We start from the raw sequence: 27,063 nt of genomic DNA, 5'->3' as shown, positions 1-27,063 counted from the left end.
CTCGAACTATATACAGTTCCATTGTAAAACAGGTGGTCACGAAACTAATCAACCATATTTTCTCTACAAATGTATAGTAACGGCTTGAGTATTTTTATATTGTAGTTCAGTGACACTTTTTAAATGATCTTTCTTGGTCGTGTTTCTTTGGGAGAACATACTCACTAATCACACATCTATACCTATCGTGAGGAATAAAATTACTCTTCCATATTGCATAAATGGCAATGCACTTCTTATTTCGTTTGCCACTTAACAAGTATATCTAAAAGAGTAATATCGAGCTATGCACTTGAAGATGGTAGTTGGAACATCAATCTTGGGTAGATGAGTGAAGTAGATAACTATGTTCTCTTATAGTCATACAATTAAAGCACCTTTCAAATCCCGAAGTAGAAACCCTAAAATGGGTAATCTTAGGTTTTTGGGAACCGTAGCTAATAAAGAATTAATTTTTGTGATTTCCGACTGAATCTGCAGAATGTGGCAATGAAATACCAGTTAATTTGCCGCTATGTTAGAATTCATTTGAAGTCTCAATATTGCGGAAACATAACAATCACTACTCAGTTCCCTATGTTTGATTACAGCCCAAAATATGTGGTGCGGTAACAAATTACCCAACTGTTTGTGACATATGGAGATTAAAAAGTAAATATGAAATTTACTCGATGGTTGTTAGCTGCAATTTATCTTTTTCAGCAAAGGTTTGCAGTGGATTTAGCTATTCTAATACTGTCATGCATCGTAAAATATATTCGATCCATGAATCCTATCACGATCGTCTACATTTATTATAAAACACATACCAAGAGGAATACATGTCAGTCACTTTGGTGATGGTTTGACTTGAATTTTACACTATTTAGCTCCACAGTAAATTATAAGCTTTTAAAACTATGTGTGAGTGCGTGACACGTGCTAAATATCGCTAACCACCGTAAATCTCGATGTCGCGTGGAATAAGAGTAAGTTGGAGGTAACTTAGCTATGGTCAGAAACAAAAAGTGACATCACTTCATGATACTTGTAGGAAGGTGAAGACTATGTGAATCCCACGATTATATATATATATATATTTGTGACACGCTTTACATGGATTATAACAAACTGAGTATACTAATCGCTTAATACAAATAGTTAAAACAAATCTAACTCAGGATAATTTTACTACAATACGTCGAATGAAGCTTGACCACCGTGAAGAATCTGGAAGCACCGAACAGCCGTTTTGTCCTACCGAAAGACTCCTCAGAAGCGCGCACCCACAATCCCGCTCCGTGAGATTCGAACCCAGGATTTACGGTCGCTAAACCACTGAGCTGGCATCCAACGGTGTCAATGTCTAGACAGTATAAATTACTCAAAACTCACTAATGAGCACATGAAAATTATTATCAGAAAGTGAGTTTTGTGAATATTATAGTAGCATGGTTTAGGAGTCCCATACTAGCACGTAACGGCCGTCCAGTGTTTCCAGGCTTTACATGGTGGTCCGGCTTTAATCGGCTCATGATTTCAACTATTAAATTACTACAATCTCCATCTAGGAGAGTTGGAATACCCTCATTCCAAACCAATAGTGTACATGGGCTCCAGTATCCTGAAGAAACAAACGGCGTATGAACCTATTATTGGCCACCAGCTAGCAACAGACTACATCTACTTACGCTGCTCCACTACTTTGTGGATCAGACCTTCAGGTTGAAGACTCGAGGTATAGCCTTCTACGAAAACCACCTGTTTCAGTCTGAGCATCCGGACAGTATCACAGCCCACTAACAAATCAAATGGATTTGTATAGCGCATATGTATTCGGTACCCTTTTGTACCAATACTTATGTGTTCATATGTTAGCATAAGTAATTTATACATAAAACATTAATTATTTTCTTTTTGTTCTTTATTTACTAATTCTCTTTTTAAAATGTAAAAAAATAAAGATTAAACGACATACATTGAGAAGGAGAAATATGTACATAAAATGAAGATGAAGAAGAAGCAAAGAAAGAACAGAAACACATACATTTACCATACAACACATACACATCCTGATAGTATATTAATATGAATATACATAAAGAATAAGACAATCCATTGTTGAACAATTGAAAATCATTACACACACAAAAAGAAAATTTACTTAATGTGAATTGTGGCAGAACATAAATAATGAACCAACAAAAAAAACAAGAAGAAGAACAACAACAAAGAGAATCCTATTTTTGCTTTAAAAAGAAAAAAAGATGGAACAAATGGATAAAAAGCAGCCATGAAATATCAACTGTTGCTGAGAACAAAATAATAGACATTTTATGTTCTCTACTCTCATATAAGGATACACACACATTTACACATAATAATATATACATCAAATTATTATTATTATTATTATTATCATTATTATTACTACTATTACTTCTACTATTGCATAACATCTACATGGTTGTTCTTCAATGACAAACCCTATATTGGATAAATTGAAAGAAAAAAACAGAGAAATATTATAAGGATGCATAACTCATGACAAAACAAGAACTTATCTTGTTACAATTGAAACTCTACAGTACATTTTACCTAGGAAACTTGATGTTAGTCTTAAAAGAGAAAAAAAATGACAAAGTGTTATAATTTCTCTTATTACTAGTACTATCTAGTACTATCTATCCCTATTGCTTAGTAGTATTCTTGGACATCAATTCACTCGACAATTACCTAAATGAGAATACAGTCGAACGTTAGTATATTTATAGAGGGAGATCGATTGTGAATACAGTAATCTTGAGTACTGTTAGAGGAATGAGGGCAGTTATCACTTCCCAGTTGCTCACACCGTGGAAGGGTTCTTCTGAAGATACCTGAGAAGGAAAATGGGTTAGAGGTGATCTTAGTGACCTGAGAGCGTGACCGCAGTGCTCAAGGGACAACTGCTTGAGGTTAGTTACACATGACCTTTTTGTGAATAATTTTCGTGTTAGGTCCGTATTTGTTGATACCTTACCTCCGGACACCCTTGTACAGTCAGCAGTACGACTTCGTCCGCAGACCTTGGGTTCGCTGCTTTTAGTCTTACCGCTCTTCAACCGACCTGTCTGGCATGGTAGGATCTTGAGGAATGATTGTTCTAGCCAGTATAGCTCGATTGGTTCATCACGATAAGCAAGCCCAACCACCACTTCAAGGTAGCAGCAAGGATAGAGAGTATATTTATGGTTTTTACATTAGAAGATTCTATAGTCTTCTTCAAGTATCGACTAGCGCTGACTGGATAAGAAATAGCCAATCAGTGTTCATCAATACAATATTACATGGAATGTGTTTTACTCCAATCTATGTCTTGCTAACACGTTGTTACTGACTGACTAACTGATACGAGCATTTAAAAAAGTATGAAGAAAAAACAAGTCATCGAGATAAATTTTTAAATTAAAAAATTTTACACATACTGAATAATCATAATGATGTCCATCATTATCATTAACAGAATTATCTTCATCAATATGAGAAAGGAGTTCTTCTTCATCTTCTTCTAATCCATCATCTTTTAATATTGCTGTTGTTGTATCACCATTAGTAAGAATAATTTCAGTATTTAAACATAATTCTTGTGGTATAGTTACACAGACATGTTTAGATTTTTGTGGTGAGTGAAGATCATTTAATAAATTACCTAGTTGTAATAAACTTTCTTGTCTATCTTCTTCAGATAGATAATTACCCCAACTTGTACCAGTAGATTCATAAGTACGAGGGAAGTGTATTCGTGGTCTACCTCGTTTACCACATCGACCCCGACCTCTGCCTCGTACAGACAATGTTGGTGTTGATGACGTGGAGGATGGTAATATTGAGTTAACTGGTTGATTTAATAAATTAGAAGATTCTAATCTATATCGATTATACAGTAGTCTAGATGATGATACTCTTCGTAAATAACGCTATAAAGAAAATGAAGGGAAAAGAAGTAACAACTAATCAGTTATGAACAACGCCAGTGCCGTAGGATTCAGCATAAATATGATGCACATTGACAAAAATTGGATTTATCTTTTATTTACTAACTCATCGACCAGATACTTGGGTATGAGGATTAATGATACTATCCGGTTGCTCAAACCGAAGTAGGTGGAGTGGTGTTCGAACATCAGACTTAGTGGTCGAAAATCGAACGCCTTAACCATCAGGTCACCAATGAAATGACCTAAGAATTGATTACATTAGAACAGTTGTATTTGTCTTCTTTATTTCTCTTAATATTAAGTCGTGTTGTTCAATCAATTACCAATACTCGATTTCATTTATATCAATTAAACAGATACATACCTATCTGAGGTCATAAAATTAAAAATAGCTGACTGAACTTAAGTTTAAAACAACTGTACCAAGTGACATAGACTTGGTTGTGTTAATAATGGCATTGGAAATTCTCACAAAACTGAAATAATCACATTACAACAAAATGATAGAAGAAAAAGTTTGCGAATTCTTTGCTCGAATTGTGTTAGAAATCTACACAAATTCTTATAAATCCATATAAAAAGCATAGATCACTGTTTCGGGCGTAAGTAACAATGACAATAAATAATGCTGGCGACGTCCAGAATAAGTGTAAAAATTGAGAGAATGAAAAGTGAATGTCCGACGCTTTAACCGGGTTGGTCGACAGGGAGAGTCCACCTACGAGAGTTGGAAAACCCTGATTCCAAACCATTGGTGCACATGGGCTCCAGTATCCTGAAGGAACAAATGGCGTATGAACCAATTATTGGTCACCGGCTACCATCAGACTGCATCTCCTGAAGTTGCTCCACTGCCTTGTGGATTAGAATTCTAGGTCAAAGGATTGCGGTGTGCCCCCCCTAAGGAAACCACCTGTTTCGGTCTGAGCACCCGGACAGTATCATAGCCCACTCACAAATCAAATGATTTGTATAGCGCATATCTATTCGGTGCCTTCTTGTACCAGTGTTTGTGTGTTAGAATAAAGAAATAAATGCAAATCTTACATGTGCTCTGGAAATCGCATGCAACGCAGCAAGACCTTGACGTTTAGGTGGTCTTCCACGTGGTCGTTTCACAATAAAACTATGTGACATTTGTGCGTTCAAATTACCACGTTGATTGTAAATTGTACAGCCTCTTGTTCTCCCTCTCCCTCTTCTTCCTCTACGTCCAGTAGTAGCAAGACGTGAACGTTTACTAATATGAGCATATGAACAACATTTACAATTTTCATTATCTGTATTCCAACAAGATTTAGATGAATGATGATAACGTCGACGATAACCATAAAATGGTGACCTTGAGAATGGAGTATTAGTAGCAATCATGTAATTGATATTTTCGAGTTTTATGTTCATTTTCTCATCATTATCACTATTATTAGTAGTATGATATGATAGGACTTTAGCAGTATGTTCAGCAGAACGTGTTAAAATTACACGACGATATTGTTTACCATTTGCTATATTACAATTTAATAAACGATTTAATTGTACTTTACCGAATAAATAACTAGCCAGTTTAGTGCTGAAACTGGAAAAATTCGATTGTGCATGTAAACGTAAAATTTCCAAATCACGTATTATACATGGATCAGGTATAGTAGATTTAGATTTCATAAGATATGGTAATAATTCAATAGCTCGTGCAATTCCAGTCTGTAAAGCACCGTGAGTACATTCCTAAGTAATGAAAAATAGATTTATTGTTTAAAATAAACAAATAAACAAAGCATAAACATAATACAACACAGAATGAATTTTGGTTTACGTTACAGAATGATATATTAACTGGAGAAATATTGGAAATCACGGTGCACGTAATGAATAGTTGTTGACTGTCCTGATTCAAAGACTTCGTACAGTAGTCAATTGGTTACAATCAAGGAAGATATAGACACAGATGAGAATCTACCCAAAATGACACTCTACATTGTAACTTATGCCTTAGTTTGATATATATAGTCACTGAATAGGCCAGACACTGTTAAATTCAACCGGTCTCAGCAGCAAGCAAATACGAATCAGTATCCTGGGGTCGAACTTTGGATCTTTAGTACTGCGTGCAAACATTTAGCCTCTGGGTTACTAAACCAGGATCCTGGAGTTTAACATTAACAACACTGGATGTCGGCCCAGTGGTCTAGAAATAAAGCATTCGCGTGTGAGACCGGAGGTCCTAGTTTCAACCCCTGGAAGCGGGGTCGTGAATGTTCACTACTATGTTTCAGTCATTTAGCGAAACAGTGCTACTACTTACCATTGTCCTAACTTAATCATATTGGTTGCAAAACCGGTATGGTTAAACTTAATCAGTCGCGACTCCTCGCTAAAATTTTTAAAATCCATCTCGTAGTCTATTGGGATTTTCGAACCACGTCTGTGATGAGAATTCTATTCAAATTGTGAAATAATTCTCCATAAAACACCTAAATAAACTAAGAAAAAGGTTGAAGTAGATGAGTTTATGGAGAATTAGTTCACAATTTGAAGAGAATTTTCTTCACCAACAAATATCAGTTGAAGTACCGATTTGGAAATCGAACAGTTTGAGGCTTACAGTTAAATAAAGCATTGAATGCCTCCATTTAGATATGTAAATATGTTAGAGAGAATGAGAAAATAGACTATCATATGAATATTAAGTTTAGGAGACTAGATTGTTCTATAACATAATTTTATGCATATTAACTTTCTATAACGAGATACGTTTAGAATCTTGTAGACAGAGAGGAAGAGAGAAATAACTCTCTGAAATTACAATTCGGCCTGTCCATTATGATTAATAAAGCTACAGATAATAGTCCTTTGCAGCCATATATATATATATATATATATATATATAATCCAAAGTTCGATTAGATTCTTATCAACTCAGCCAGTCATAACGTAGAAACTGTACGCACGTATGAGAATTCACTACCTCATCAATTGATTTACCATCCTTACCTAGTAACCTATTCCTAACCCAAGCATTGTTTACTTGATAGTCCCAAAATGATAACTGTTCGATAACTGGAAATAGCTAACTGACTTGATCGATGGACTGACGGTGTCTGATAATAATTCTAGCTAAGCAACTTGTTTGGTTGTATTATTAGTATACGTGACATAATCGAAAACATACTATCATTATAAAAATGCTTTTGTGATTTGCAGAAACGTATCGTAAGGTGAAGAAAACAAATACATAGGTATATAAAATATAATTTTAAATCTTTTACACAGTAAGTACATACTATGCAGTTTTCTAGATGCTAGTCTGAAACTACATGTATATTACAATTATTCGGTCATTCACATTTTCGAAATAGTACTCGTGAGTCGTAGAGCCACCAGATGAACAGGAATGTTGTTTTCAAGTAGAGTATTTCAAGAAAGGAAGGATAACTCAGCCAATGAGAATGTGAGCTTACGCCGACCAACTTAGTTGTGTCTTGCATTATTCACATTAATTCATTAGTTAAATATATAATCATGGCTGAAATAGATTGGAACTAAGTAAGTGATTGCTAGACTCAGAGATGACACTAATTACCAACAATTAGTCTGAGTTGAAGACGAATGTACAGACTTCATAAGAAATGCTAGAAAAATGGCTGACATCATTAATTGAAAACTCGCTGAAATAGTTCGAACAAATTTCGATGGTAAAAATGCATATACTTCTGACTACAGTCATATTCTCCATCAATTTTCCTCTTTTATCGATTCACACTGTCCATTTAATTTGATTTAACCGATACATACAGTTTGCTGCAAAACATGGGGATTTAACACAACACACTTCTGTTTAATGTTTCGTATGTAGAGTTGTTATAAACTTATCTAGGTGTTTGGTTTTTAATCAAATATTGATGAACTCGAGGCCACACTCCATTCATTTGACATTGGATAGAAAAAATTATTTTTCCTGATAGAATAAACAGTAGCACAACAAAACTGTACGATAATAGTCAGCTACATTTATTTCATTACTAGTTTTCACGTTTAATTTATAAGAAAAACAAAACACAATTTACCTTGGCTTCTTTCGCTGTCAGTGTTCCTTCACCAGCAAACAGAAGACGTGGAATTGTCAACTCATTATCAGCAGTAAAGTTCACATTATTGCTACTAAGATTATCGTCAACAATAAAAACATCCTCTCCTAGTTTCATTTTCCGCTGATTTTTGGCATCCAAACCAGTTAAACTTAATGCATAGACTAACCGGTCAGCATCGGAACTACCTGGCTCCCCAGTAGTATAAGCGCCTAGAGAAAAAGGATCTTCAGACCAACGGGTCACTAAATAATACACTGGGTCGGGAATTTTACGACCTGATACTTCAGAATCAGGTTTGTATTTTCCACCGTACATTAAGTTTAATAAATCTAATATTATATCAACAATTTCTTTATCCGATCGATTAGCTGAATTGAGACCAGATCCTCCCCATAAATGAGCGCATAAAACACCCGGTTTGCCTGATAATTGAATAAATTGGATAATACTTATTTACAAATAAAAATATCTAGTATTTTTAAAAATTAGTATGATGTGTATGAAAGTTTATTTAGTCATATATATTACTGACTCAAGCATGAGAAATGTGGGCTACTGAGTTCGGAATCAGTAGTCCTAAGGCAACGTGTTTACTATGTGACCTGGCTTCAACCTGTAGCTGGTATTGCATGTACATCGTTAAGTCTTAGAATAGAAAACAGCTGCCCGTTTCTCCCTGTTTTCCAATAGTTACCTAACCGAAACCAAGTTATCGTAGAAAATATATATTTTGAAGATCAACCCATTTTGTTTAAGAACTGTTCTAAAAGGGAGGAGCTCGAACTTAGGATCCAGTCGAATGCAATAACCCCTAGACTCCCATACTACTTGCTTCAGTTTAAGTAGATGAATACAAAACGTACGAATCAAAGTCCATTACATGATGCCCCTAGACAAGTTAGGTCCGTGTTACCACCATAACCATAAGGTAATATGGCATATAATCGCCTCTGACTTTGTTAAATGTATACAACTAACATTTTTTGAGATAACACTCATAAATGAGACGTTAACCAAGCACGGATTGATGTACTTGGCTTTGAGTTGAATTTTGGTGATGCTACCTGGTTACCTAAACTGAAGTAGGTGGGGTGGTGTTCGAAAGTCAAACGCATTCACCACTGAGTCACAGCTCCACTGACTAGAGTGTTAAGAGAAAATACTTCGATTTTCTAAGACAACACACCCCGGTAATGAACAACAAATCAAGTAACTTTACCTAACAATTGCCAGCAATTCCAGCATATTGAACTTCATGAACTTGCTATTAACCTTATTGATAGTGTATGGTCATAACAGGATCGTGTAACATGACTTTGACTAGTAACCCAATGACTAATTTATATAGATAATACATTAATGTATAGTCATGACGACATGATTAAAACATGGAACATCTACTGTTCAACTAGCTATCTATCATAGATATCGAGAAGAAAATTTCAACCTTTTTTGAAAATACTGGGGAGAAATAAGAATGAATGTAAATTAGTCGATTTTGATATCAATAATCTTTCCGATCGCCTAGAATGTTACAAACAAAAGACATTGATAACAATAGATAAATAAAATTTAAAGGCAAATACAAATTGACTGACCGAAATGTTTACTTACCATAACGATGTAAATTTAGAATATGCAAACGAGGATCAGGACATTTGAGATGAGCTGCACCAGTATCCCAGAACACATGTTCAGGGTATTTAAAGCGTAGAATTACTTTTTCATGTGTAGCCGAACCTTGACTAGGCATACCCAAACGTTCAATAGCTTGACGTTTATTCAATGGTAATTCCGGATAGAAAGTGATTGTTGAGGACGGACTAAGACCTACGAGACAATAAGAAAGTTCCGAAGCAAAAATAGTGAACTAATAAAAGTAATTATAAGAAATGGGTTTTGTGGAGATTGTAGTAATTTAATAGTTGAATTCATGAGTTAATTTAAGCTAGGCCACCATGGAAAACCTGGAAGTACTGGACGGCTTCAAGAGGCATTTCATGAAGTTCTAGTGAGAAGCCATGACCAGCGGAGTTCAACCGAGTCTGTTGTGAAATAGTAACACATTGAACACAATGGTGGACGGTGGTGCAATTTCGTGGATTGGTTGATGTTAAACATTAACACTGTTGGATGCAGGCTCAGTGGTCTAGAGGCTAAGAGCTCGTGCGCGAGGCCGAAGGCCCTGGGTTCGAGTCATGTTCGCGGGACCATGGATGGGCACCGGTGAGGTGTCTCATACTAGGACGAAACAGTCCTCCAGTGTTTCCAGGTTTCCTATAGTGGTCTAGCTTTAATTGACTCATAAATTCAATTATTATTGAATAAAAGTAATTATTATCACGATTATTATAAATGCATAACATCACGACGCAGTGAATATTTAAGTCAAACAGAAATAATTCCGTGATGGCATTACGCTCACAGAATACTAACAGGTAGCTTCGATCATTTTAACGAAAACGAGAGAAACGTTTATATTTCTTGAACAAACTAGCAGTTTACAAAATAATAATAATAATAATAATAATAATAATAATAATAATATACACGAAATCCCCAAGCTGGACAGAAAGGGATAGATTCAAGAGAGATGCTGCTGTATTTGGGTCACGAAGAAGAAAATGCTCCATATACTCAAGGAGTTTCTCTGATGCTGTCCAAAGAAGCATAAAAAGAAATTACAAAATGGGAATCTCATGGATCCAGAATCATCAAAGCATCTTTCAAAAAAAGAAGGAAATCACAATAAATGTTATCCAAAGTTATGAACCAACCAATGACAGCAACGTCAATCAATCAGTCAGCTACAACGTAGGACTAGGCACATATGTGCATCGGTTCAAGTTGGAACACCTCATTAGCACAATATGATGAACATCGAATTCATAACAGTAGTTAGTTCAATGGTGGTAATATATAAAAGAAAGATTGCATATAAGCATATAGTACAGGAAGAAAGAATTACTTCATAGAAAGAAAGATATGAAGCGATTTTAATCTTAGTTTAAGGGAAAACATAGAGTGTATACACCGACTGGGACATGTCACCTAGAGTCTCCTGCGAAGACTGTCAACATTATACGGAACTCATACGACGGACTACAGTGCAAAGTTGTGTATGGAGGACAGTTGACAGATGCATTCCAAGTGAGGAACGGAGTCAGACAAGGCTGTCTACTCTCACCCTCCCTCTTTCTTCTGGTGGTCGACTGGATTATGAACACCTCGACATCTGAGGAGAAGCACGGAATACAATGGACAAGTTGGATGCAATTAGATTATTAGAACCTCGTAGATGAACTGGCTCATCTATTCCATACACACCAACAAATGCAGGTCAAGACAACCAATGTGGCAGAAGCCTCTGCGTCAGTAGGCATCAAGATACATAAGTGAAAATGCGAAGTCCTCAAATGCAACACAGAGAACACAAACCCAATCACACTTGATGGAGAAGCTCCGGAACAGGTGGAAGCTTTTACGTACTTGAGAAGCAATATCGATGAACGAGGAGGATTTGATGCAGACGTAAAGGCGAAGATTTGCAAAGCAATGACATATTCCTAAAGTTGGAGAATATGTGGAGCTGAAACTTGGAGAATTACCACAACCATTATCAAAGAAGTGCAAGTATCTATAAATAATTGTTTATGCACGATACCCAATGCCCGTTGGTTGGATACGGCCAACAACATCCTGCTGTGGGACAGAACAAACCAGATTCCAGCTGAGGAGGAAATTGGGAAAAGACGATGGAAATAGATAGGACATATATTACGCAAATCATCAAGCTGCATCACAAGGCAAGCGCTAACTTGGAATACTTAAAGGAAACGGAAAAGAGGAAGGCTGAAGAACACAATACGTTGGAAATTGGAAGTAGACATCAAAAGAATGAATAACAACTGGACAGGATTGCCCAGGACAGAGTTGGATGATGAATGCCGGTGGGCGACCTATGCTCCTCTACGAGGGGTAGTAGGTGTAAGTAAGTATACACGAAATCAGTTGATAAACAGTAAATAGTAGCAACCCATATGGAGTGCCTTGGTTATCGAAACGTTAGTTGCCGAAGTGAACTACTTAACCACGTACAACAACATATGAATACTATATTTGATGTAGAATGAATACAGGCAGTTGTAAGCTGAGAACAGATTTCACATTCAGTGACACATAACAAAAAGATAGGTAGAAAAAAATTATACAAAACCTGGCTCAATTCGGCATCCATTCAAACAACCAAACTTTAAATCAGTAGTGCACTAAGGAATCAATGAGATGAGACACTAGAGAAAATAATAGATATTTTGTATCTGTAATAAGATTTGTCAGTTGCTAATGCGCTATAGTTGATAAAACTACCAAGATACAAGAAATTGGCACGAGACATTAAACTGATTTACTCCTCACTTTTAAATTGAACACCTAAGAAACATGAAATTCGAAAGAGATCTAATCCATTCTAAACATTTTTGGAACAACATTTGAGGTTTTATGAACTCTGTATAATGTCAAATTCGCACGAAACAGAACCATGCTGCTTATATAACGTAATTTGTCCAGAAAATTCCCGAATGAGAGGTTACTATCTGAGAAATGAAAAGATGTTACCTCGAAGACCATATCTATAAACAAGATTAATGAAGACAGACAACTCCAACGGATAACACTTGGCGTAGTTGATCGAAACAACATTTTGCCATCAGGTTTTAGTTCAGAGCACTTAGTAGTCTAACGGACGTATTTAGTATGAGCTCTAGTAGGAATTATCGATTCATTCTTAACAATATACCTTCAATTCAACAAATGCAAGGAACACCAACGTGATCACCAATACTAGGACTTATTGTAAAAGTGATTCTGAAACTGGGAGCCTCGATTTTACCAGTGATTAAGCCCAAAATGTGGATTCCCTATTCACTTTTACTTGAATTCTGTGCTGGTGATGTTGATCAAAAGGATGATGAAAGCTCCACGACCAAAGCTTGCAGCTCAGAAAACGAAACTCCACCAAAACTATGGTGGATAACTAGAGTACCTGCAGATCAGTTGAACTGTTCATTAAAGTGTCTAACTAACCGCTCTATTCATCTGGCCCTACAAGTAGAAACCACTGATCAATCTTTTTCTACGACAGTCTCACCGACTGTTAATAAGTGTGAACACAGCCTTTTCGATCTTTAGACTGAGAAACAAAATTAACTTAAATGATTACTAAATAAAGAGCCTACGCAGTAATCATGATCAGTAGTGGGCAATAGTCAGTTTGAGTTTCCAAGTATTCATTAGTTTGTTCGAAGTTATCAAAATTGGCTGATGTTTTTTTTAACTTCCTAATGATATCTACTAATAACCTCACCCACTGTAGAGTGGGATGAAGATTACAACAGGTTATCTTAAGATGGATATCACTGTTATGCTCTATTTAGTGTCTAGATAGTTCCATTTGAGGCACAACTCCAAGATTGCAATCTTTTAATTAAGTTTGAATTGATCTTCCAGTTGTAAGTTCTTCAAGTCCAATGAATTATATGCAATTCATGTTAGGCTCTTCTTACAGAAGTGACGATATTGCTTGTAGACTCATTTACGATGGATTTGTATATTCATCTGACGAAACGAAACCTGCGTACTAAATTCCAAGCACCGAGCTGATCATAAAAGACCAACTTACAGGGTGTTCATTTATACCCGATTTTCTACCGACAGTATTAGACTGAAAGTTTGGATCTCTTATTGCATATAAATCATCACTAGTCGCTACACCCACAGTGATTTTTTCATTTGCCTTTGGTATCACTGAAATGTTTGTTAAAATACGGCACAATACAATCAGAGCATTTTAGTCCTTGAAGGTTAACATCATTTGGGGCACCTCCTAACTCGTTTGTTACGTTTTTGATGTCTTTGTTTTTAAAAAAAGGTGATTAAAATTGAGTGAAAAATAAGATATTACTTAAGAAAAAAACAAACGAGTATTTCGAAGTACTTAGTGCTATTTATATGTAAAATAAAACACAACTAACCTTTTAGCACACCAACTGGAACAGTAATAATACAATGTTTGGCTTCATATATCTGCTCTTCATACGAATCCTGTGTCAAATTATCATCATCACCATTCTGAGTTAAATGGGATTCCCGTTTCACTCTTGCCTTTATTAATATTCTATTATAGTGTGTATCATTATTATTAATACTATTGTTATCATTATTATTGATATTATTATTATTAGCAGTAGTAGTATCACCAGCTCTACTCCAATCAATTTCCGTAACTACAGCATTGTAGATTATATTTACACCTTTAAGCAATGGATTCAATAGGTCACTAAATCGACTAGTCACTAGGCGATCCTCCCAGCTAACACATACGCATTTAGCAATCGATGGTAAAGAGGACTTATCATTATTTTCTAAAGCGTCCAATTTACGTTCTGCCCAAGCATGATAAGCTTTACGTTGATCAAATGTAGGATAGGATTGTACGAGTTGAGCCAGTAAAGATGACTGATTTAAACCATGTTGTCCAGTATTTATGCCAGATTTTCCACCGATAATATTTGATTGCCATTTCGAGTCGGCCACTTCACATAGATCATCTAAAACGCATAATGGCAAGCGTTCTATAGGATTTACATATGCTAAATAACGGCTAACTATAGATAAGAATATGCCTTCTTCAATATGATCGCGAAAATTAGCAGAAGGACGAATTCCGAATTGAGCTTCAATGTCAAATATATCTTGTAAAGCTTTATCAAAAAGTTCCTAGATTGAATAGAGAAACAGAAAGCATTATACGTGTATATATAAAACCTCACAGAAAATAGCAAACAAATGGATGAAAAATGAAAAACCAATGTTGAAATAGTCAACAAATATTTTGGTAGAGTAAGGTTGGGTCAATATTGTTGGTTTCAAACGTTAGCATATGATTATGTTCTATCATTGAGTGCACCACTTACTTACTTACTTACGCCTGTTACTCATCGTGGAAGGGCATAGGCCGCTCACCAACACTCTCCATCCAACCCTGTCCTAGGCAATCCCTTCAAGCTCCTTCCAGTTGTTATTCATCCTTTTCATGTCTGATTCTATTTCCTGACATAATGTGTTCTTCAGCCTTCCTCTTTTCCGTTTCGCTTCAGGATTCTAAGTTAGGGCCTGCCTCGTGATGCAGTTTGATGATTTGCGTAATGTGTGTCCTATTTATTTCCATCGTCTTTTCCTAACTTCCTCCTCAGCTGGAAGCTGGTTTGTTCTCTCTCACAGTAGGCTGTTGCTGATGGTATCCCGTCAACAATAGATATTGAGTATCTTGTGTAGACAATTATTTGTAAATACTTGTACTCCTTCGATGATGATTGTGATAGTTCTCGAAGTTTTAGATCTGTATAATAGAACTGCCCTCACGTTCGTATTGAAGATTGTGACTTTGATATTGGTTGACAGACAGTTGTTTTGAGCTGCATATGTTCTTCAACTATAGGAATGTGACCCTTGCTTTGCCAATCCTCGCCTTTACTTTCGCATCTAATCCCTCTTGTTCATCAATGATGCTTCCAAGGTACGTGAAGGATTCCACATCTTCCAGAGTTTCGTCATTAAGTGTGATTGGGTTAGTGTTCTCCGTGTTATATTTGAGGATCTTGCTCTTTCCTTAATGTATGTTGAGGCCCACTGATGCAAAGGCTGTTGCTACACTAGTTGTCTTCATCTGCCTTTGTTCGTGTGTGTGGGATAGGAGAGCTAGGTCATCTGCAAAGTCTAAATCATCCAAATTGGTTCTGAGCTATCCATTGTATTCCGTGTTTTCCCTCAGATGTTAAGGTCTTCATAATCCAGTCGACCACCAGAAGAAAGAGGAAGGAGGAGAGTAGGAAGCCTTGTCTGACACATTGTGACGACGTAAAATGAAAAAGCATCAAACAATAAAAGGAGATTGATCAATGATTTTACATCCCCATCAATTAATATCTACAAAACTAATCAGACACTAAAATTGAATGACAAAATACATGATTCTAACACTAACTATCCAAAGTTAAAAGTACATAACATAATTCTGTAAAAATGTTTAGTTATCTAGTTTTCAATGCCTTTTATCGAAAAAAAGAAAATCTTAATTCTTGAATTTTAAGCTCAAACATTATTTATTAATTATTTATTTGAACTCATAAATACTGGTACAAGGGGGCATCAGATATATATGCGCCACACAAATCTCATTTGAATTGTGTGAGGGCTGTGATACTGCCTGGGTGCCCAAACCGAAGCACGTGGCTTTTTTGGGGGGTCACGCCCGGAGCCTTCGACGTAAAGGTCTGCTCCGCAAGGCAGTGGAGCATCGTAAGGAGATGCAGTCCCATGATATCCGGTGACGAACGATTGGTTCATAAGCCATTTGTTTCCTCATGGTACTGGAGCGCATGTGCACCATTGGTTTGGAAACAGGGTTTTCCAACACTCGTAAATGGACTCTCCGTGTCGACCAACCCGGTTAAAGCGTCGGACATTCGCTTTTCGTCCTCTCAATTTCGTAAACAACAGTAATGCCACGAGAAGGCAGTGAGTAGGACTTCCGTGGCAGAGGCTATATACGCGTGGCCATGTGAGAGCATTTGGAGAGAGAAGGCGGTTTCTCTCCACTCTCGGCCGTATCAGAGCATTTGTATTTGACACATTCAAATTTATATGGTAGATACATCAATAAATAAATAAATAACAGCCCCCATATGCCCTGGTATGGCCGAGAGTGGGGTGGGCCCGCCTTCTCTCTCCAAATGCTCTCACACGGCCACGTGTATACAGCCTCTGCCAGGGAAGTCCTACTCATTACCTTCTCGTGGTGGATGTGTTGTTTACGAAAATGAGAGGATGAAAAGCGAATGTCCGGCGCTTTAAGCGGATCCCAAACCAATGGTGCACATGGGCTCCAGTATCCTGCGGAAACAAATGGCGTATGAACCAGTCGTTGGTCACCGGCTACCAAGGGAGTGCATCTCTTCACGATGCTCCACTGCCTTGTGGGTCAGACCTTTAGGTCAAAGGCTCGTGGTGTGGCCCCCTCAGAAAACCACCTGCTTCGGTCTGGGCACCCGGGCACTATCACAGCCCACACACACACACAAATATGGTGTGGCGCATATATATTTGGTGCCCTCTTGTACCAATATTTATGTGTTGAAATAATAATAAATAAATGTGAAGGAAATATATATAAAAGTAGCAGAGTACAAACATAAGATATGATTAGGACATTAGATAGCAATGCTCAATAATTAAATATTAGTTGCGTCTTTTTTTTCAATTATCCATACATTAGATATGATTTACTGCTTTTACATAAAGATATAACCGGTTGATCTCATTAATACGTCATATTATCGACATGTCAAATAACAATCTATCATAGGTTATAATGGTTAAATTATTACCCGGTTCCGATTCGTGTAATTGGAAGCCAATTACACTATATGTATGAAGGTAAGTGATACTATTCAGCTTCCACAGCCCTAACAAGAATAAAAGCCTGCATCTCGCTACCAACACAAGCTGTGATTCAGTAATTAAGGCGTTTGACTTCCAGCCACTAATTACCAGGTTCAAACCTCGCTTCATCTACTTCGGTTTAGCCAAGGAGGTCGCATCACTTACTCTCACACTTACGTGGCTCAAAGCCAAAGACATGAATCTGTACTTGGCGACGAGTTAATAATAATAATAATAATAATAATAATGACAATCCATGATAGAGTTCATCAAATAACTTAATATATGTTCAATCAATCATTATATTGCTAAACAATGAGTAGAACATGCATGATGAACGAATCAATATAAAGTGTTGTTACGACTGTATTTTTTCGATGATATTAATGCATAATTATTTGTATTCAAATACTTACTTTGACTGTAGTGTCAGAATGATTACATTGTGTTTTAGATTTTGTTTTCATATAACGATCAACAGTAAGATGAATAACCTTATCAAACAGAAATACACCATCAGCAACTTGATCAGGAGTTATCGGCGAGTTAGGAGTAAAATGATTAAGCCATTTGGCTATTTCTACACATTCCCAACCGCGATATTTTTTGCACAAATCACCAGCAGTAACAGCTGTAGGAATTCGTAGCATACGAGCTAGATGAAATAATGGTTGGTCAGCTTGTCGATTTGAACAACCAATTAAATAGTTTGCACCAAGATCAACATCGATCGGACCAGAATAATCCGAATTAATTTCATCATCCAATTGACGATCAAATGATTGGTGAGCAGAAGGAGGAGAACGAGATGACATGGAACTATCAGAATCGGATGATTCATGTACTGACGTATTAGGTTTTTGTTCGTCAATATGGAAATGATAAGTACTGAGGTTATCATGATTGATATTTGATTGGGCATTAGAAACAGGTGCTAGGGATCGAGGAGAAAAAACACCAGAAGTGTACAAAACCTTTTAATTTAACTTGAAGAGTAACTAATTCGAAATTGAGTATTAGTTAACTTACACTGCAACAGTAAAAACAGTAGAGATCAATACTGATAGGAATACATGAGCAATACAATAGTAATAATACCGAATGGAATAATGTCTCAGTAGCCTTTAGGATTTCACCACTCATCTCTATAAGCATTTGCAACTGGGATGATCTCGGGTGCTGTTAGAGCTTAAACGTAGACTGAAAAAGCCTGCCCAATGATTGTAAGCAGTGGTGTGTAACGAAAGCAGAACAGTTGGAAAAGGCCGTAGTGATATGTGACAGTAGACAACTGTCCACTTATCAAGGAAACAGGTATTAAAATTACTACTGTTAATGAGACTGTCTCGAGGAAAAAACAGGACCACTAATCATTCACAATCCAGGAGATTTGACCTACGTGAAGAACACTCTAGAGAACAGTCCAACTGGCCTTAAGTTACCCATTATTTCAAATGACCTAGATGGTGAATTGATGTAAGTTCTCTAACCATTATTGAGATTGAGGCAATAAGCAATCTAAAGTAAAGGAGAGCAGCAGGGCACGACAGATTAACTCCTGAAAATTTTAAGGATGGTGCTCCAGGTTTAGCGGTTAGATTGGTAAACATCTTAGCTAGAATTTTGGAATTGGATGTAATCCTATCTGACTGGTCTTGATCGCTGATTGTTCCAATTTGTAAGAAAGGGCAAATATCCTCTTGTGACAATCGCAAAGGAACTTTCAGAACACCTTGAACCAGTATCTACGAATTTGAGGTTGTCAATCCAGACATATACGAATATATTAGAACAAATTGAAAATTTATGATACAACTTCGGCACCTACCGAGTGGAAACGATAACTTTAAGATAAGTGTGAACCTAAAACTTATCTGATCATAAAAAGTGAACATGTTGAGCAACTGAAGAAGTTCGCCTGCCTGAGTAACTGTATTAATCCTAGTGGAGTAGACTCAGCGAAATTATAGCAGGGAAACATTTCGTTGATATCCTATAAAAAGCATTAGTAATAAGAACGGTGAAGAACCGGACCCCTCATCATTGGTGGAATTTAGCTGCTGTTTCACGGTTATCAAATATGGACATTGGAGATGAACAAAATAAAAGTTTAGTTTAGAAAGTCTAGGCTTTATCGTCAACCCGTAATAGAACCATTAAGCGAACTATGTTGAGGCTGAAATTAGCTCTCAAAATAAGATAAATCGTATGGTAAAATTATAAGCACATATCACATGAGCAGGTAGATGACAGACAAACCTAAAACTCAGAAGAAAACTTATAAGCCTAGATTAAACGGTTAGGACATGTATTCTGTATTCTTCACTCGACAAGTTTGAGTAAACGTGAGATATACAGAGTATTAGAATCGATTGTCTGAGACAAAACAATAGTACATGCAATCACTTGAAGGAAACTGTCGGCTTTTAAGCTGAAAACATTGGTTACGATGACACCAAATAACTTTAAAATTCACCTGGATGCCATGTATACGGCTAGTCTATAGCCCAAACCGGAATGGTTTAGTGGTTAGAGAACTTGGCTACTAATCACGAGGTAGTAGGTTCGAGCATTCGCTTGACTTGCTTCGTTTTTAGTAGCCAGTTGGTATGACTACGCTTCAAAGAGAGTAGCTGAAGTTGAGAATCTAAAATCCGGGATTATAGCACATAGAAATATCAACCGTAGCCAGTAAACGTAAGCTACGATCTTACGGTAAAAGCCTATTATTAAAAAGCTACTTTTTGTAATGTTTTTGGACCGTCGATAATGTTTTCATTAAAAATAAAAAAATTAACATGCTTATTACAAGTAGTGCAAGTAAAAACAGACACTGAAAACAGGTATGGATTGTCAATAAAAGAGCAATGGTAGTAGAAGTAGAGCCAACCTACAACACCTGTTACTTAACTGGTAGATGTCAATTGATACAACTATTTAAATGAGCATATGTTTGAGTAGTTTGCTGTAGGAAGTATTAATATTAAGTGGCTAACAATAAAAGAACTACATTGGGTTTTTATCTTGTAAACTTGTAACTGACTTGAGTGCACAGACAACTCGGTCACGCTGCACTGTGGTAGTACACTTAATACTAAATAACTAAGGTATTTCGTTCGATTGAACATACCAGGGACGAACCCGTTATATATTAGATGTTAACCACATTTGTTTTGTGAAAGCTCCCTATATGAATCAGTAATTTAGGGAACAATAAACCAGTTTTAACTAATACTATCATACTTGCATGATGTGTTGTTAAAGCTTCGATGACTTTAAGGATTGGTAACCTGCAGTGAACGCAAAAATGTCACGGAAAACAATCCCAAGTTGTGGATAAAGCCGGGCTGATGAATTTTGTTAACTTAAGCACATCACGAATAATCATTAGTAGGGTTTTTACTTGCTGTACTACAAAGATTATACATCAGTACACTATCTGACTTTTAAAAAGTATAGCTATTACTTGGATGCACCATGCTTCCCAATCTTAGCCACAATTACTTCTAGATATGCATAGATATCGAAAAAACCGGTCTGTACGTCGGTTTGTAGGACGTTATGAAACCAAACTAGTGGACATCAGGAAAATGAATACATCATAGTGCAATCTAAACACGGGTCTTCAATTCTACAACCTAATGCAGTTGTTCCATGTCCAAATACGCAAGCATTGTCAATTGAATTTCCAGACAATTATCACGCTAATTAGATGAGGTCAGATGGCTGATGGAATTAAATCTCAAGTAAAACAATTCAAATCTCCGGCTAGAGACTCCATGTTTTGGATAATTAAGCATTCTGTGATTTCGAGAGAGTAAATTTACCTTAGTCAGGTTTAAAGAGTGGGTGGAGTTGAAGGTCTAGAGAAAAAGCTAAAACTGTGTGGAATGAAAGGAATGCAGACAAAGGCAGAGAGAACGAAGAGCAATAATAACGACAAATTCTAATATGCATGCGAAAACTAACTGAAGAGAACAGTGACCGTCTGCCTAACACTCGCATAACAAACAGGATGATCTTATAACTTTAACTCACCAAGCATAGGTTTATTTACTTGAAAGTTAGTAATGCCGCTCAGTTGTCCTAACAAAGGTAGGTAGGAAAGGGCGTATGGACTATTCTTTCAGGAATAAATGGAGACCTTACAGTCTAACTCCGGTACCAAAATGACTGTAACCCTAGTTGGTTTAGTACGAGTATCTTAAAAATATTTATTTTAACCCCTTTCGTTTTTCCTTTAAACTAAGATAAGTCATTTGCGACAAACTCCACAGACAAAGCATAGTGTCTATTTTCTGAAGAAACGTTCTCCAACCATTTATTTGTCAGTAAAAATACTGATGACAGTAATAATACAAATATTGGTAATGTAACTGGGGAAAAAGCGCATATTGGTTAAGCCATGCTTGCATTTACTCATGAAGCCTCTACTAGTAGGTTAGCTAACTTGCTGAATGATGATATTCTCCTCTTCAAGTTAATACTATCTAAAAATGAATAAATTGTAAAACTAAGAGAGGTTACAGTATGGAAATGATTTTATTTAAGACCATACCCACCCTTATTAGCTAATGAAAAGAACTTTTACATTTAGTAGTGGAATAAAAAGAGAATAAGATCGCAAATTTTGAGACGAACATCTAACTTCGCATGGTTACATTCAAAATTATAAATATTACACTAAAAAGACGAACAATTAAGCTAGTTAATGCATCGTTTACTAAGAAAATACGTGGTGTGTCGAAGTATCCCGAAGTACTGCAATCGTCCACTGAGATCCATGGCTAAAATGCAATTAGTAAACCAGAATTGACAGTTACTAAGACCATTAATGTAGAATAAATAACTGCTACTTGACTGATTTTGGATAGGCGCATATGTTTGTGCAATGACATACCAAAATATGTGGTCCTTTTCTGTTGCTGCTTAGTCGAGTTTTTTGATAAATTTATTACGAGAAGAAATTCTCTTTACACACGTATAAAGTGTCAAACAATGTATAGATTACATACGTATTTCTAAAAAAGTTTAATTTTTATTTTTGATTACTGGGGCCTGGACCTCAGTTCAAATTTAGATTTAAGTGTAACCAGTAAGACTGCTATTTACTACAACTGCAAGTATTCTGGATTCTATCTATGATGAGCTAATAACTAAAGTTCCTGGTCGTTTATTAATTACAATTAATTAACCTAATTCTTATTTATATTGTGAAAATAGAATTTTGTAAATGTAAGAAAACTTAATTTTAAGGTATTAATTAATCTTTAATTATGCAATGTTAACAAAACGAGAAAACTTACTTGATAATGAGGGTAGGCGCACGCTATGTATTCGGCCACCTGGACGATTACGTGCCTCCAACACTAGAACACTATATGATTCACGAGTGAGTAGGTGAGCAGCTCCCAGTCCAGATATACCTGCACCGATAACAACCACATCGAACATGCTTGTACTAACGGTTAGTCAACCAATCAAACGAAGACCAGTGACTTACTAGGCCCCACTGACACGGGGAGCAGGTGCGCGACAAATTCAATTTTGAATTGAACTAGCACGAACCATTATGCCACCAGCTGTTGACCAATAAGCCACATGGAGTAGACTTCTTCGACTGTTCTTATGTATTGAGGAATTTTAGTGTGCAAGATTAAATGAACCCTGAATGTATTTTTCACCGCGTTCTGAAGATATTGGCAGGAATTGTGTGTACCAACCAAATCAAGAGAATAACTGGCTGTAGCGAAGTAAAACCATAAGTTAACGTGAGTCACGAATATTTAAGATACTTCACTGCTAGTATCACTATAGTAAAAACTATCACTCTCAAATGACTAAATTGTTAATGATCTTCATAATTATAAGTGGTAATATAATTTACATAAGAAATTAAATGTCTTTAAAGTTGGTTTCTTCCTCATGTCTAGTGCAATGAATGAAGTCGCGGTATTTCAACTGTGAGGCTACGTTACTAAATCAACTCTCTGCACTTTTGGTGATATATTTGAACAGTAAGGTGCAAGTCCGAAGGTCCTCATCACATGCAATTTGTCAGCCCCTAAACATTTTTTTTAAAACCAGAACACGGCATTCTGTGCGATAGTACTTAAAATCTTCAAAACTTGGGACCTCGAATCAATGAGATGATACTTATCTAGTCGCCAGGCCTATAAGCACGGAGGAACCTCGGGTTAGTTAGTCTAAATGTCGAGTAGAACACAGTGTCCAAGAGCTCCAACCTCAACAACCCTACATGAATTCTCTCAATCGTGTGGCAACAAATAAATCCATTAATTTACTGACGACTAGCCTGATCGAATTTCAACATGAGGTTGCATCCTTGTTAGTCTTAGTGAGCTAGCTCACATCATAGTGACTGCTTATAGTCCCTTCATACCCATATGTCTAAGTAGGTAGTCTTAACTACTGTAGTTTTCAGTCCAAAGTCTACTCTGTAAAGTAAGTTGCTATAAGATGTGTCGAAAGTGTTCTCGAAACAGGGCAAATTTAATGAGGCTTCCCATAACCATAAGTTAATTCAATGTCGTACTACTTTAATGAATCCTCACTGTATTTTAATTTGCATAATAGGTTCCGCCTTGTTCCAAACTTCGAAAATCATACATTGACGTTTATATATCAAAATAATATCTGAAAGATTGAACATTTTCGATCACAAAATAAGAAGACATCTCTGGGTGATGTCGGTGTGGTCTGTAAACGTTTCGTTCCGGAGCTACTGAAGCCATTGTATGAAAGATTAGTACATAATCAATTTCCATGAACACATTTTGAACATCCATAAAATAATCCAACACATTTTGTTGGGACGCAATTCTGAGCTTAACTGACACGAATGATATATTACAAAAAACTGTCTAGTTCTGAAGTATGACCTAGATATTATATAGGTAATTTCGCAAGTATGGGGATACTGATTTCTGCCGAGTTCACAGCAGATATGCAAAAGTGGTAATCATCCATGGGCATCATGAAAACATATCTCCGACAGCAATGGTTTCAGATGATTTTGAAATATCAGTAAATAAAATCAAGCCAGTTATCACGAAACAAGCTTTTTGTGATTAGTGGCAATACTTTACGGACGGGCAAAAGGAGTTCAGGTTATGAAACAAAGCAGTCGTTTCTGGGAGGCATTAGGTCTTCGTGTTGAGTTCTTAAAATAAATGAAACAACTCTGAATCTTATCTAAACGCCTATCAAGTGAACGTACCCTTCCCTAATAGAGTGATGACAGCAGTGATTAATTAATGAAAGGTATAAAAATCATGTGCGACTAACATGAGCTAACCAATGCACATCGCGGGACTGACCCATGCCCCAATCGGTCGCTTCTCGTGTAGCATGGTTTCATCCTCTTCGTATCTGAATAAATCACTTACATGGTTAGGTTCTATCTGTTCTTTAGGTGAGGTATGGTAGCAGGAGTGCCTGGCCTTTGGGTTAGAGTTGGAGTCATGGTATGACGTCCGTATAAACTTGTGTAGCTTATATATAACTATAATCCAGTTCAACTCTGATAGATAGAGACTATTAGCCTTATGCAATAGGGAGGCGCGATGTATCAACTGCGGTTCAACACCCACAATTATCCAAGACGACAGGAAGCTGTCACTTGTGGTGCTCGTAAGAAGCCGCATGACCTACCTAAGGTATCAGAGAACCATAGGATTTAATTTTAAGTTCTTTTTTGTATGCTTTTGTCTAAATTCGTCTATGTGGGCGAAAATCCTTTGATAGATACATGTGGCGTTAAGTGAATTTCCAAAATAAATAGTTCTGTAAGTTTCTGACCACATTAGATTTACTGAGCACACCAGCTGAAGGCTATTGACCACGAATCCGCACCAGATTACCAGTGGATACGCCGTGCTACGCATATCTTGCAGCTGTTAGCCAGCTTAAACAAAACGCTTCTCGACATATCTTCGAACCACTTTACTTCTGATTTGAATGGTTTGGCATACTTTGATTATAAAGGTGTCATGTGTAAGGGCGTTGTCAAACTCTGAATACCTGTGGCATCTCTGTATTTTTCATAAACCAATGGCGTTTGTCTAATCCTTGATTGTAAAATCATTCTTGTTACCTTCATTATGTATTCCGTTTACTTTTGTAGCGGTAAATAAATCCCCAAAATAAATAGCTCTGTAAGTTTTCGACATTGGATGCTGACCATATGTTTTAGTGGACTCATCTAGCTGAAGGCGCTCGGTCAGGCATCCGCACCAGATCACGTGTGGTAACGCCGTGCTCAACATCAACCGCAATCGCTAGCCAGATTAGATCAGAGAATTCCGATATATTGGTCATCGCCAAATATACTCTTCCGATCTCCTCGACTCTGTCTTTTGATTTCTCTTGGTGGGAACGAAATATATTAGAAGGTGTTACTGGTAGAAGCGTTGTCAAACACTGAATACCTGTGACATCATCATTGGTGAGCCCGACGTGATCTGGTACACCTAATTGCAACTGTGAGTCTGTTCCTTTTTGGGATTTTTATATGTCATTGCCTTATTTTTTTATTTTTTTCAAACATTGTGATTTTTTTTTCGTGTTTTTTCCTGGATATATATATATATTTTCCCCTCGTTCATTATCGTACTTCATACTTCATCATGACTGAACAGACACCTAAAGTACTCAAGCTTAAGACTTTGTCCCCACCTTCGTTTCAACTGATGCCTTTCTGGCCCGACAACATCGAAGCCTGGTTTTGCTACGCAGAAGCCGACTTCTCCGAGCACGGCGTGATCGACACACGTGCACAATTCCTCGCAGTAGTCAAGGCACTACCGCGCGAATTCAACAGGTACGTAACACGTATGTTTACTAGTGATGTTTCCGATCCTTACGAAATCTTAAAACGCTCGATTCTTAAACGAGGAGATCTAACCGATCGACAAAGGTTAGATCAACTCTTCAATAACATCGACCTGCAACACGGTTCTGCGACGGACATGTTGCAACGGATGAGAGAGGTAATAGGCCCAAGAACTTTCGACGAAGGTCTATTCAAACAACTCTTCTTGTCAAAACTTCCCCAACAGGTGCAAGCAGTTCTGGTCTCGTTCCAGAACAACGGCTTAGACGAGCTAGCTGCATCTGCCGACCGCATTTTAGAAATTACAAAACCTTCTACTACCGAAGTTTTTTCAGTCAAAGAAAGGCCTCAAACGACTCAGAATGATATAACCGACTTATGTCACACACTCACGCGTTATCTTGGTCTTCGTACCGACCGTAAGAGATCGCGCACCCCACGTAGAAGCATTTCACGTAAGCGATCTGTCTCTAGGCCACGAGAGACAGATAACCCCGACTGGTGCTGGTATCATAACCAGTATAGAAAGTCTTCCAGAAATTGCAGAAAACTCTGCAATTTTCCCAACACGAAACCGAGTGACTCGAAAAAGAACTCGGGAAACTTCCAAGCCGGCACGCGTTAACGGCAACCGTAGCCGGCGAACAAAGCCGTCTGTTAT

At 37.0% G+C, this 27,063-nt stretch overlaps 1 protein-coding gene across 1 annotated transcript; it reads right to left on the bottom strand.

Annotated features, from left to right (window-relative positions):
* Positions 1-1,198: 1,198 nt before the first annotated feature.
* Positions 1,199-23,481, bottom strand: MS3_00004592 (uncharacterized protein). Its single transcript, XM_051212534.1, has 9 exons — positions 23,052-23,481; positions 22,855-23,009; positions 17,965-18,482; positions 14,080-14,824; positions 9,662-9,877; positions 8,024-8,469; positions 5,007-5,684; positions 3,447-3,938; positions 1,199-2,466 (listed from the first exon to the last, which is right to left on the bottom strand). Exons 2-9 carry the CDS (start codon positions 23,000-23,002, stop codon positions 2,425-2,427), a joined length of 3,285 nt encoding a protein of 1,094 aa, XP_051072718.1. The 5' UTR covers positions 23,003-23,009; positions 23,052-23,481; the 3' UTR covers positions 1,199-2,424.
* Between the last annotated feature and the right edge of the window lie 3,582 nt (positions 23,482-27,063).

The sequence above is a fragment of the Schistosoma haematobium genome, chromosome ZW (assembly GCF_000699445.3).
Source record: "Schistosoma haematobium chromosome ZW, whole genome shotgun sequence".
In the NCBI taxonomy this organism is placed as follows: Eukaryota; Metazoa; Platyhelminthes; class Trematoda; order Strigeidida; family Schistosomatidae; genus Schistosoma; species Schistosoma haematobium.
This window is presented reverse-complemented; position numbering and strand designations above follow the sequence as displayed.